General features: G+C 42.4%; 1 protein-coding gene across 11 annotated transcripts in view; it reads left to right on the top strand.

Moving 5' to 3' along the window:
• SLC6A6 (solute carrier family 6 member 6) overlaps positions 1 to 12,892 on the top strand; it is a 54,965-nt gene that overhangs the window by 24,870 nt on the left and 17,203 nt on the right. For all 11 annotated transcript variants that reach the window (XM_068907260.1, XM_068907263.1, XM_068907265.1 and 8 more), the window contains 4 exons: positions 255 to 389; positions 2,322 to 2,556; positions 8,309 to 8,441; positions 12,189 to 12,323. In XM_068907260.1, coding sequence (XP_068763361.1) covers positions 255 to 389; positions 2,322 to 2,556; positions 8,309 to 8,441; positions 12,189 to 12,323 — 638 coding nt within the window. The remainder of the gene's footprint in view (positions 1 to 254; positions 390 to 2,321; positions 2,557 to 8,308; positions 8,442 to 12,188; positions 12,324 to 12,892) is intronic.

The following is a 12,892-nucleotide window of genomic DNA, read 5'->3' on the forward strand; positions in this document are numbered from 1 at the left end:
CCATTGTTATTGCAGGTTTTTACTTTGAAAAGGTATGAACATCCTTTCCCGTTTCTGACATCCCTTTCCAGTGTTACCTACCTGCTCCCGTTGCAGTGTTTGAATATGAGTGAAAATACCCCCCCGAAAGATTATTGCATGCGGATATAAAAATATGTTTCCTTGTCTATCTATATCTGTTAATGTGTTCTAGAATATCTTGAGCAGATTCGATTGCTTCATCTCAATTTTGTACCACCGTATTTTCTCAACAGGTGCATTTCTTATACCTTATTTCATTTTCCTGTTTGGGGGAGGTCTTCCCGTGTTTTTCCTGGAGGTGGTGCTAGGACAGTATACCTCCGAAGGTGGAATTACATGCTGGGAAAAGATCTGCCCTATCTTCACTGGTTAGTACTTCCTGTTGTGCCTTATTGCTTAAAGACACCTCTGTAAACCAGATGCAGCAACGCTGTTCTCCTCATGTCCATTAATTCAGCTATTTGCTGTAGTCATTGAGAGTATGATATTGGTTCCTGGAAAGATGGAAGTCTGAGAGTCTGAAGGACAAAGTAAGGTATTGATTTTGATGCTATCATCTTGTTAACTGGCAGAAGGTCCGATAAGCAGGAACGAAATTGCATATTATGCCTTAAAAAGGCAATCGTGCATTGTGTTCGCAGGTGCCGGCAAAGTCAAGGTGGTTTTGGAAGGCCGGCTGAGCAGAGCCTTTTACATAGCCTTCTGTGGAAAAGTCTTCAAAATATTATTCTGGTCTGGAAATGAAACTCCTACCCTGTAAAAGCTTATCATTGGCATAATCCATCTGTTGCTGATACAGCCAAAACCTGGGCAGCAAGTTGTGACTTCCATCACAACTGAATAAGTCCTGGCAAACGGTCGTGGTTGTTTCCTATTATTAAAGGGCCTTTGCCAGCAAATGAAGACTCACTCATTACTCACAGGAATTATATGAACGTTGCTTCGGAAGTTAACTAGAATGAAAAATCAAAGCTAGGTTACCAAAATTACTGAGGATGCCTATCTTGTATGTAGATTAGCCTCTGCAGGCTGACAGCCTAGGCAGAATTATTTGGAATAATTGCACTAAATAGAGGGGCGCTCTTCTTTCCAAAATCCCGTTTGGAACGAAGCAGCGCTTTGCACTAACATGTCTCCAGCTCTGCCCCTGTTACCAGTGGGAACACCTTTCCTTCCTGATGTCCCTCCAGGCAGAAGCGAGGGTTTCTCAGTGGCCCACACTCCCACCTAATACTCAGGATATTACTGAGGTTGATGTCATTGTGCTTTAGCTCAATTTTCTTTCTCCTCCCGCTTTTATGAAGCTTTTTTTTTTTTTTGAGGAGCAGGAAGAAAGAATGTTCTTTGTTTAAATAACAATCTTCCAGGCATCCATGAAAAGAGAAATTGTTGTTCTAATAATGTGACTGGCTATATATCCTGAATGAAATGCAGCTGTGTAGAGTAGTACTCACTCTGGCAGTTTTAACCTAGCATAAAAATAATCCCCGGTGGTAAAGACTCATGGTGGTCTCAGAAGAATAGTTTTGGCATTCAATTAAAGCCTTCTCCACAGCAACATTCCACCAGCTCCCTAAATTGTATAGGACTTGGCCTTATCTGCCCATGACCCTGCTTTTAAAAACAAACAGGGAACATTTTTTATCGTCAAATATTGATAGCAGAGTTAAACATTGATCTAATTAACCATAACAGCTTACAAATATTATGCTTCCTTTGCACAAGTGAAATTGGGGCAGAAACTGTAGCTTTCACGTTGATAGCTCTGGAATTTTCCTTTTGAACTCGTTCAAGAGTTGGCCTCTTCTGTATGTACGCTGACCGAGCCGGTCAATAAGTCTGAGCGGCACATGGGCTGCGCAGCTGAGCTGCCTCGAAGGAAACTGCCCTGGGGCACAGTGCTGCGAGGCTGGCATTTTCCATAGAGGCACCCAAGATGTGAGATGGAGAGCTCACAAATAGCAAAGCATGATGCCTTGACTTCCTTCCACTAAAAATGGAAATAGCAGAATTGGGTTCAATTGGTTATACCTCCTGCAAACCTACCCTCAAATCCCAGTCAACTGTAGCTTGGAAATTCAGCCCAGAGTGCCAGTACTAGTCAGAGATGGTGGCAGGTCTGTGCTTCAGGTGAATGGCTTAATGAATTGGGTTCAGTTTCAAGCAACGGTGTGGTAGAGCAGGACACAAGTCCATGAAACGTTGGGAAAAGCACCAACTACTTGAGATCACAAGGCGTCCTACCAAGTGGCTGTTACGTAGGTGCATATTTCTTTTTTTTTTTTTCCCCCTCTCGCCAGGAATTGGTTATGCTTCCATAGTGATTGTGTCCCTTCTGAACGTGTACTACATCGTCATCCTGGCTTGGGGACTCTACTATCTGTTCCAGTCCTTCCAGAGCGTCCTGCCCTGGGCGCACTGTCACCAGAAGTGGAACACGCCGACCTGCGTGGAAGACACTCTCAGGAAGAACAAAACACTTTGGATATCACTGAATGCCACTAACTTCACTTCTCCTGTCACAGAGTTTTGGGAGTAAGTACATCTGGTTTTGTTGCACTTTTGGGATGCTTCTGTCGCGTGACTGAGATTTTCCTGAAGAGCCATGGGGAATTTTAGATAGGAAAAATTTGGTCTGAATGCCAATTGTTTGACCAATTTTTTCTCCTGGTTCTCGCCCTTATTGAAAGAGATTGATAAGCCTGGAAGTAGTGGAGGAAAGCGTTAGATGTATAACTGCATTCGTTTAAGAGAGTGGAGGGAGCCATAAGAACCCTTTGCGATTTCATTTTCTTTTTTGAAGAAAACTTGTTCGTTGCTGGCTTGGCATTCTCTAAACCAAGCGTTAGAGCGGGAACAAGTCCATTACAAATGCCCTGGTAGTAGGGATTTATAGTGGAAATAGTGACAAATCACCACCCCTGAGGTCACCTCTACCTCTTTTTCCCCAGCTGTTATCATTTTAAATATACTTTGTGAAGCTATAACACATCTCTTATCAGTCTGACAAAGATGCCAGGCATTGACTTGGCAGTGAAAACTGGCAGAGGTGTTGAACATTGTCCTGTATTGTAGGTTTCTCAGGTCATTTTTGTTACATCATTTTTCCCTGCAGTCTCTGAGAAGACGCTGTTTTGCCAGATGCCTGGATTTCATCAGACCTACACTTCTTATTCCCATTTCTCTGCTACAGTTTTAAATTGTATTGCATAACTTGATTTCTGAACGGACATAACCTCAAATCTCTGGGTTTTAATATAGGTGTCAAAACGTGGGAGCAGAGGAGGACACCTGTAGGGAAACTTAGATCCAAAGGACCTACAAATAGGTTAGGAAGAAAATATTTTTTTTCCTGGCTTGCTGAGATGGTCAGTTAAGAGTAGAATTTGGTTCTGACTCAGCTTGGCTTTTTCAGCATGATTAAAATCCAACTTGGTTCCCTGATCAACTTGAACCTACTTCTCTATTTTTAAAAATAAATGTCACCAATAGTCCCAGCAGGAACGATGTTCGTGCTGAAGATATTTGGCATGCATTAGGTTTAGAAAAAATAATCTTATGAACTGTGCGAAAACTTGTAACACAAGAGCCAAAATACAAAATGCAGAAAAGATCTTAGATGGCCAGTTTTTCGAAGTGCGCTGACAACTGGTGTGACTGACAGAGTGCAGGCTGTTCAAGCAATTATTTTCTCTGAGTCATGAGCACTGGAGTGACAGATGCTTTCCCAGGTGATTTCCTCCCTTGTAAATATGGAGGGAATTGGAAAAGCTTTGTGTATCTTTGGATACTCTGTGGGAACTTGAAGGCAAGTTTACCACTCTTCACTCCTTTGGATTCTCCCACAGTGACCCAGGGACCGAGGTCTTTGAATCCAAGTCAGTGTTTGGCTTGGTAGGATGTTCAGGGGTCTCCTCAAGCCCTCCACAAGAAGCACAGGTCTGCAGTGCTGCAGTACAGTTGCTCTGTTACAGCAAATGTGACAGTTACAGCAAATGCGTGGTGGAAGATTAAAGAAACGAGGGCTTCAGCAAGGCGGGATGGTATCAGAAGGTAGGGCAGGCAGAGGTGGAAGTGAACCATGAAGAATCTCACTGAGAGACAGGAGAGCAGCAGGGAGCAAGAATGAGCAGAGGGCTGGTAGCAGAGGCAGCAGGTGGCTTCACAGTACGCAGCCCACTGTATCCCATGAAGCCCACAAAAGGGGGCTCTGGGATCGTGGGGGGACGCCAGAGCTATCTCTGGGTAAGGGCGTGGTGGGTACATGGTGGAGGCTCTTGTAGTGGGGCAGCCCTTCCATGGGTTGGGGGCATGATATCCCCATGGGAGCACTTGCGACATGGAACTTTTATTTTAATTTCTTCTGAAAGAAATCCAGTTTCTGTCCTCAGAACTACTCTGCTAATTGAACCAAATCCTCCTTTAGACACGGTCTAACATGTGGAGTCAGGTGTCTGAGACTGGAGAAGAAATCCTTGGTCCCGAGAGCACCTTCCCTTTCACTCCATCTTCCCCATGCAAGCAGTTGTACGTCCGCTCACTGTTTCTTTGGTACAGTCGGAGCAAAGATCACTCGGTGATTAGTGCTGGTGGAGACAGCTCTCCTTGCACTTTGCAGCTTCTTTAACTTTTGTCCTCAAAGAGCAGTTTTAAACATCATGAACTAAACTCTTCCCTGGAGTTATGCCAGGGAGAAGTTTGGCTCCATACTACTACTAACACAGACATACTGTCCTTAGATCACTGTTTTGTCATGAGTTAACTTGTCCTTAACAAAGCAAAAACTGCCTTCAGAATTCATGGCACTTACAGAAGTATTAAAAATAGCTGTTCTCTCTACATAAACAACTACTGGTGTCTTAAAGCAAGAACAGAGATCATGCAGCACTGTGGGAATTAAGGCCAAGTAAAGATTTCACGTGGCAGAAGCTTTCAGTATCCCCAGTTTTTCCCCAGCCGTGCTACTATTCTCAATGGCTCCGACATGGAAAACAGTCTCAAGAACATACCCATTTTCAGCTACTTTGCCATCATAGAAAAATGCCAGCTACCACATTGAAAGGACAGGTCAATAAATAGTCTCAAACTGAAGATATCCATCTGCCCTGTGGCACAATTAATTCCATTTAATTCAGAGGTTTGGGAGTATTTGGTTTCTGAAACCCAATGCCGTTTTCATTATGGGTGATTTATGTAGTATCCTCATTGGTGTTGCTTTGTAAAACTAGCTCTGCGCGGAGATAAGTGACCACACTGAGGCATTAACCTCTTCATGTTGAATAACACGTGTCCTTCCTAGCCTGCCTGGACATATAGTACTGCCTGATATTTCAGTTCGTTTGAACTAATGTTCTGTGCAAATCACATGCTTGCTTGAGCAGCAATAAAAGGGGGTTAAGCAAATCTGGCTTTGTATCAGGAGACTTACCTCTTGGCATCACATGCTTCAGGTCTTATTTCTTAAGATTTTATTTAAAGTTCAAAACCTTAAAGGCTTGCACACATATTAATGCATAAGGGATAAGTGTTACGGGGTAATTATGATTAAACAAAACCTCTGATTGTCTGATGCTGGCCGAGTGTTTATAAATATTTGGTAATCAGCAGACTTTATTAGTCCAAATCCCAAGAAAGACCATCACATGCTAATGGCATGTAATCCTGAAGGGAGCAACACAAAAACTAAACACAATCCAGGGCAGCTGCCTCTGCCTTTGGGGGCAAACTTGAGAGTTAGAAGAATCGTTTCACAGTCCCCCTGTCGTAGCCCCTGGTGCATACTGCTTCAGCGTTAGTTATTCTTGTTCGTGCAATGTTAAAGGGTGCTTCGCCTCTCCTGGTACGAAAGGTCCTGTCTGCATTCACTTGATTAATGAGCTGGAATATCCTTCAAGGATTGTGTAACTCTCCTCATTTTATTTTTGTTTATGTTCTAGGGCCAGTTATGACTCCGATTACATTTCCATATTCCACATTACTAGAACACGTTAGTGTATTAACAAGGTTCACAAATTCTTGTTTACCACGGACTCAGCCTGTTGTCCTATTCATTCCATATAAGTGACAGTTAGTGACAGCACGTTTACTATAAATTATAATTAATAACAACTTAGTGCAGAAAAGATGTGAAGGTAGCTGAGTGAGCTTGGCTGAATCTAAGTAGCGGTGGGTTTTGTAACAAAAACGAGCTATCAGTATAGCCCAGCTCCTGCTCCCCCTGGACTTGAATTTTCTGGGTATTGCAAACCAGTTTAAGTAGTTCTGCTGCAAAAACACGTTTCTTTAGATCTTACAACAGAATTTAACACTGAGGAAATTCAGAGCAGATCCCTTAAGGTATTCTGCTTTCGTGAGTCACGGTGACGCAGAACAGAGAAATCGCACACACCGCTTAATGTGCTCGCTGCCTCGAAAAGTAGCATATCTAGCTCTCGATAACCCACTGTGGTGCCCTCTGAGAAAGCTAGACGGGGTTGCTGGGTCATGCTCTTGGTGCGATGACCATTTGCTTTTAGTTCTCTAATAAAAAGCAAAGAAGTCTCAGCTAAATGCATTAGTGGATTTCCCTGTTCCAAAACGCATTTCTAGTGAATTATTCATTGCTTCCTGAGAGCAAGCTCTATAGATTACCTTTCACATTTTAATATGAACTGCCCCTTAGGTTGGAAAGTTGCCATTTATTTTTTAAAAAGCCACAGAAGGCTACAGCTGAAGTTTGTCTTATAAATGTATTTTCTTCTTTTGTATATGAAGTTTTGCCGGATTTCTTTAGGCTCGGGTGAGCCAGGACTGCAACTTTATGCTGAATATTCATTACTGGGGGCTTTCTCCTAACTGTTGACTAGTGGTGCTGGTTAGAGCAGACCTGCTCTCACTGGTGCCATTAGTTCTTCTCCATAACAAAATACACGTTCAAACAAAATAAAGCATTTGGTGTAATTACTCGGGTAATCTGAGTGAATCTGGCAATGAGAGACACAAAAACAGAGGGATGAAGGTTTGAGTCCTATTAAATTGGTTAGTTTCAGGATTTCTTTCACAAAAACTAATTGTACATTTTCCATCAGTGACTTCGTTAGCTATTATTTCCTGATGAGTGCTTTGTGCTCCACTCCTTAGGTGAAAGAGAGCTGCTGATTTTTGTATTTGACAGAAAAGAAAATTGCCTGACTATTAGGTAGCAAGTTAACTTACCTAGTTTGGGGCAACACATTTCTGCTTTGATTCGGTGCAAAATTCTCCCTGACTGAAAAGACTTGCTAAGCCTTGAGCTTAGCGTGTTTATTTCCAGAGGAGTTTTACTTCAGTAAATAATAATTAGAAAAAAATTGTTCGTTCATCTGTAGACTGTGAATAAAATAAGCATCAGGTATGATGAGACCGGTTCAGTGTATGAGGACAGTGTGTGTTACGCAAAGTGAAAAAAGCAATAGTTTTAAATCAGTATTAATGATGAGCCATTGCAATTACCGAAGAGAAAACCTTAATGAATTTTTTCCCCCTTAGGAACAGAGCATTCTCATGGTCGGGTCTTGCCTCCTTAGGACCTATCTTACAATAGGAATCTCTTTTTATGCATTAGTGAAGTGACACAAAGAAGTTTACCAAATATCTGGAGTTAGCTAACAAGACCCTCCTCGTGGTCTTGGTGGGTGCCGTTGACAGCTGTTGACAGCGTGCCCTGGACAAGGTCATGTGCAGGCAGCCAGAAGGCAGCAGGACAACAGAGCTTGTATCTAATGCGGACTTTGCGCTGCAAAGCTGCCCAGCGTGATTGTGTACACTGCTTTTTCTCTTTCCTCATTGCGGTAGTCATGATAACGAGCGGAAAAGGAGGAGAAATGCACAGACACAAGCTAGTTACCAACATCCGTGGTGGAGACATCGTGTGCAGCGCTACCGCATGGCTTCAGAGCCGGGGCCGGAGAGATGCAAGGGCAAGTCGGTTTTGCCTCGCCAAGGGGAGCAAGCACGATAGCCACAGTGCTTTGAGCGTGCTTGCTTATCTCATACCCAGGTGATCATGGGCTTCTAAAAAGCACTTTGAATGAAATATTGTGGAGTATCCTGGCAGGAAGAAGAGGGGAGAACCAGAACTCAGTCCTGCAAAGCTTAGCTTTACTCAAATAAGCAGCACTAACTTAGGCAAACAGCATTCAAAGGGCTGGGATCTACCAGTGCATCTGCTGTCATAAATACAATTTTATACTCTCAGACATCATAACTAGACTCTGAACTAACTGAGCTCTTGCATCGCTCTCTTGCTTGTTTCCTTGCAAATATTTAGGCGCAATGTACTGAGCTTGTCCTCGGGAATTGAAGATATCGGTATTATCAAGTGGGATCTAGCACTGTGTCTCCTCCTTGTCTGGGTGATATGTTTCTTCTGCATTTGGAAAGGAGTCAAATCCACTGGGAAAGTAAGTGCTCTTTTACCCTTTTTGTAGTCATTGCGGTAAAAAGTTTGCAGATGTAATGAATACTAGGCAATGCCATTGCAAAAATACATATTTTTGCATTGAATAAAAGAGGGATTTGAGTGGCTTTGGAAAGTCATTGAGGGTGCACAGAGTAGAAAATACCTTTGAGTCAAGTAGCCATTATTGGGGTGGCATCATGAGCGGCCCAGGCAGCTTTCTGAATACCACTTTGCCTCTCTGAGGAAGAGCATCCCAGTGATGCTTGTAACCATCTTGGAAAATCTTGTGATAGTTGCGGTGGTCTGCGTGTCCTACCCATGGTCTCATACCAGCCAAATTCTCCCTCAGTGCAGTGGAGTGGATGTTAACACAGCTATGGGGGGGATGTTTCAAGGCAGTGGAAACTTTTGGCTGCATAGCATTTTTGAAAGACTGCTCACTTGCAGAAGAGCTCTGTGTAGACCCAGAAGACTAAACTTGTGTACTGATTTAGAAGTACTCTCCTTAGCATAGATCCTGATCTAAAACTGCTCTGACATTCAGGTGTATTTTCCAAATATTGAATTCAGTTGCAATCTGCTTATCAGGGCTCTGGCTTGCTATTTTCTCTGCTAGAAATCTGAGATGCAATTTAGGGCTGAGTGAAATGAGAAGGATAATGAATTCCTTTCTCTTTAGCATCCACACAAAAGCCGTGGTAGTAGACCAGAGGCTTCCCTTCTGCATGCCTCTGTAGCTTTACTTCTTTCTCCATCGTATTCTTATCAGTGCACCCTTTAGAGTTGCCTTTTTCTCTAAAGGATGATAGATAAATCGTGCCTGAAACTCACTCTACTCCACTGCAAGGAACAAATTATAGAAAATCTTGGCCAATCGCTTAGCAGTATGAAGCGTCATATTACTGCCCCTTGGAAATATTAATGTTTTTAACCCTAGTTTCTTGAGAAAACAAGGCCTTTGAAGCAATTGCATTTGTGTATCTCTTAACTTTCAAACCTGTTGTTTGAGTCAATGTTTCAGATAAATCTAATAGAGCCGGAGAGCTCTCAGGATATTAAGCTCCCACAAATTTATTGTCAACTAGGTAGAGGGGAGCGACTCTATTAGTGTCCCAGCTGAAAAAAGGCCACAGGATGAACCCTTATTAGATCCTAGAGAACTCAAGGGGGAAGAGAAATTGTGAATGCCTCAGCTGCTGGAAAAGCATCATTTTGCAGTCATACCCTGTGAGATCCCGGAGAATCAACTAGGAGACACAACTCCATAGGAAACCACACCTCATTAGTTCCACTGTTCACTAAGCTAATACCTTTATTGTCATTTCTGTCTTACTTTCTGTGGTTTTACCATGGAGCCTCATTAAAATCAGGCTGGTGCCTTATTCTGGCCCCAGAGAACAGTTTCCACACCTTTAAGTGTACATTGACAAAAATGTTTGCATTCACCATTCCCACTGATTGATGTGACCTGTTGAGATGATTGTGTAAGTTTTAAAGCGAAGGTGAACACAATAAATCTCCCACACAGCTGACTGAAAATGCCCATTTCTGCCGTATGTATTGTGAGCGTGGGGACTGCTTGATAAAGGTTAAAGTAGATCCAAGAGATTCTCCAAGATCCATATGGTACGTTATGTCAGGCCCCTGTGAATGCGACAAAATCAGTTGAAATCAGTTATCTAACAATTTTTATCTTCTAGAAACCTGGCAAAATTGTTCTTAGACAAGGTAGGTAGTAGGTAGTCAGAATTCATGACCTCCTTTCCATGGTATCTGAGATCATTAGAGGATCGAGCCAAAGCCCAGTGAAACCATTGGACAGTCTCTGGTCGACTCCATTAACTTTAGGGTCATACAAAAGTAAACTGTAAACTCTAATGGAGGACTTGAATTATTTGAGAAGTCTAGTTTACTTTAGTGGATCGTTGTTTATAGCACTTCCCTGCTTTCCAGTGTTAATAGCTCTTTGGAGAGCAGAAAAAAAAAGGGAGACATAGTTTTTAAGTCTTGTAGTAGCATATTGAGGAAATAAATAAACACCAGATCATGAGGAAAAAAAATAATGGTTGTGCTTATTTTCTGAATAATGTGCTTGATCTTAAAAATTCCTCCAGAGCTACAAGAGAATTCTTAACCTGCAGGACAAAGTCCGTTTTGTGGGTGGAAAACACCCAGTTCCTGAGAACACATGCAAGCATATCTTTCTTGTAAGAAAACTTTGATTTCTTATTGGCCAGGATTGCATACTTAAAAAGAAAAGGACTAAAAAGCACAGAAACTCCCCTTTTATTCTTCAGTTTTTGTGAAACTGGGCTAATGTGTAATATATATAATTTGTCAGTGGCAAATATACAGAAACTGCAGGAAGAGAACTGAAAAGGATCTGTATGAAAAGGTTTCCTTTTGTTTTATGAAATCAGTTTGGCTCCATGAGTTATTATGGCAATACAGGCTTTGAGTTCTCCTGGTTATTCTCAGAGGACACACTTAAAAAGAAAAATGATGCATCCCAGGAGCTTTACTATAGTTAAACAAATTCTGAAAAACAAAAATACATTTTAACTCAAGGCAGCAAACTGTAATTGCCTGGGGGCATCATCTGACTCCATGAAAAAAGTCCTTTCTTGGACAGTAGTGATTCCTGACTGTAACACAGCGATTATATAAAAAATAAGAAAAAGCTCTGATGAGCAAGGACAACAAAGTGTTAGAGGTCAAAAAGTATGGGTCTAAAGATAGAACTGTCCAAAGCCAAGCTAAATTAACCCTCACGCTCGAGATTAAAGCAAAGGGTCCTTTCATCAAATGAATGGAAAAAAAGCAGGAAGAAAAGAAGGAGGCTGTTATTCACAGACAGTGGGAATAGAGGTTAAAGATAATGAAGACATAGTCTCAAAACTAGATGAATAGATCCTTAGTTTTCAATAATGATGTTGCTGAATAGGCAGCAAAGGCAAGAAAAGAATTATGGGAGTGGAAATTACTGCTGCTGAGGCCGATGCCAACCTGAAGAGCTTAATGCATTCAAGTCAATGAGAAGGGAGACGAAGGAGCACAGAGCAGATTATCTTCATCTCTAACAGAACTGTCGCATGAAAATGCTGATATTATGGTTGTGAGGCTTCACTGCAAATGCAGAGTTAGCAGCAGAGCTGTGCAGCTGAAGAAAAACAAGTGGCATCCCTCTATTTAAGAAATCCCCTGTGGAACAGACTTTCTGGCTGTCTCGCCGTGCTTGCTGGGGAAGGGCCGCTGTGGCTTGCAGGTAGCTTGCAAAACACCTTGCAGGTTTTAGGTTCAGATAAGAATGAGGTAATGCTTCCGGCATCCTCAGCAAGGGAGTCTCTCCAGCTTCCTTGGCAAAGGTGTGCTTGTAATGTGAGGAGGACAAATAGGGTCAAGGCAGAATTTTCTAACTAAAGTCGTGAATTGTATAAAATCCTCTGTACTGTGTGCCTGAATGACGTAACCGCTTCCTCGAGGCGGGGTAGGGGAAAACCTACGTTTGAACCTGCATTTTCTCAAGGCCTAAAGCGACATACTGCATCAGCTGCGCAGAGGAACCAGGAGAACAATTGCAAGTGGGAGAGAGCGTTAAGCTAAAAATAGCCCCCAACAAACAGAATCTCAGGTCAGGTCCTTTTTAGGTATGAGAGGACTTTGAATTCCAGTCATTAGATCTCTTCTGATTCTGGAGTTGCAGCGTCAACCAGCACAGACTAAACATAGTGTTTCTTTGTATTGCCAGGTTGTGTACATCACTGCCACGTTCCCATTCATCATGCTCCTTGTTCTGCTGATCCGTGGGGTGACCCTGCCTGGAGCTGCAGAAGGCATCAAGTTTTATCTTTATCCTGATATCTCACGGTTAGCTGATCCACAGGTACAGAACCAGGAGTGGGGAGTGGGATGATTTCTTGAATGACTTTTTCCCTGAAACAACGGGGACAGTCGGTGGAGGGTGATGGTGGTGATGTCACAGCACTAGATATTTTCCATGGTCTTTAGGGGTCCAAATATAGCATGAACTTTAACGCTCGGTTATATTTTCCAGAGTATCTGCTTGAAAAGATCACTGCTATATGTGTTAATGCATCTTTCCATGTGTATGTATGTGTGTGTATGCGTGTGTGTGTATTTTTTTTGTGTCAAAGGACTCTGAGGCTGTAGACTCTGTCCCGTTATAGAATCTCAGCTTTCTTGTTGGTAAGGTAAGGGGGATACATTTTTTTTAATGAGGATAGTCTTTAGTTTCAAAGGAGAGAAACGTGAGCTTCACAGGTGGAACAACAAGCAACAACTGTGAGTACCGGTGTCACATAGTTCCCACTGCTCAGAAGGAGGAGATTGGGAAAAAAGTGGATGAAATAATAAAATGAAAACCCATGCAAAGGTGGAGACAAATGCTTTCTGAAGCGCAGCAGGGAAGATAATTTGCTTCATACCGGCTAG

Source organism: Struthio camelus, chromosome 14, assembly GCF_040807025.1.
Source record: "Struthio camelus isolate bStrCam1 chromosome 14, bStrCam1.hap1, whole genome shotgun sequence".
In the NCBI taxonomy this organism is placed as follows: domain Eukaryota; kingdom Metazoa; phylum Chordata; class Aves; order Struthioniformes; family Struthionidae; genus Struthio; species Struthio camelus.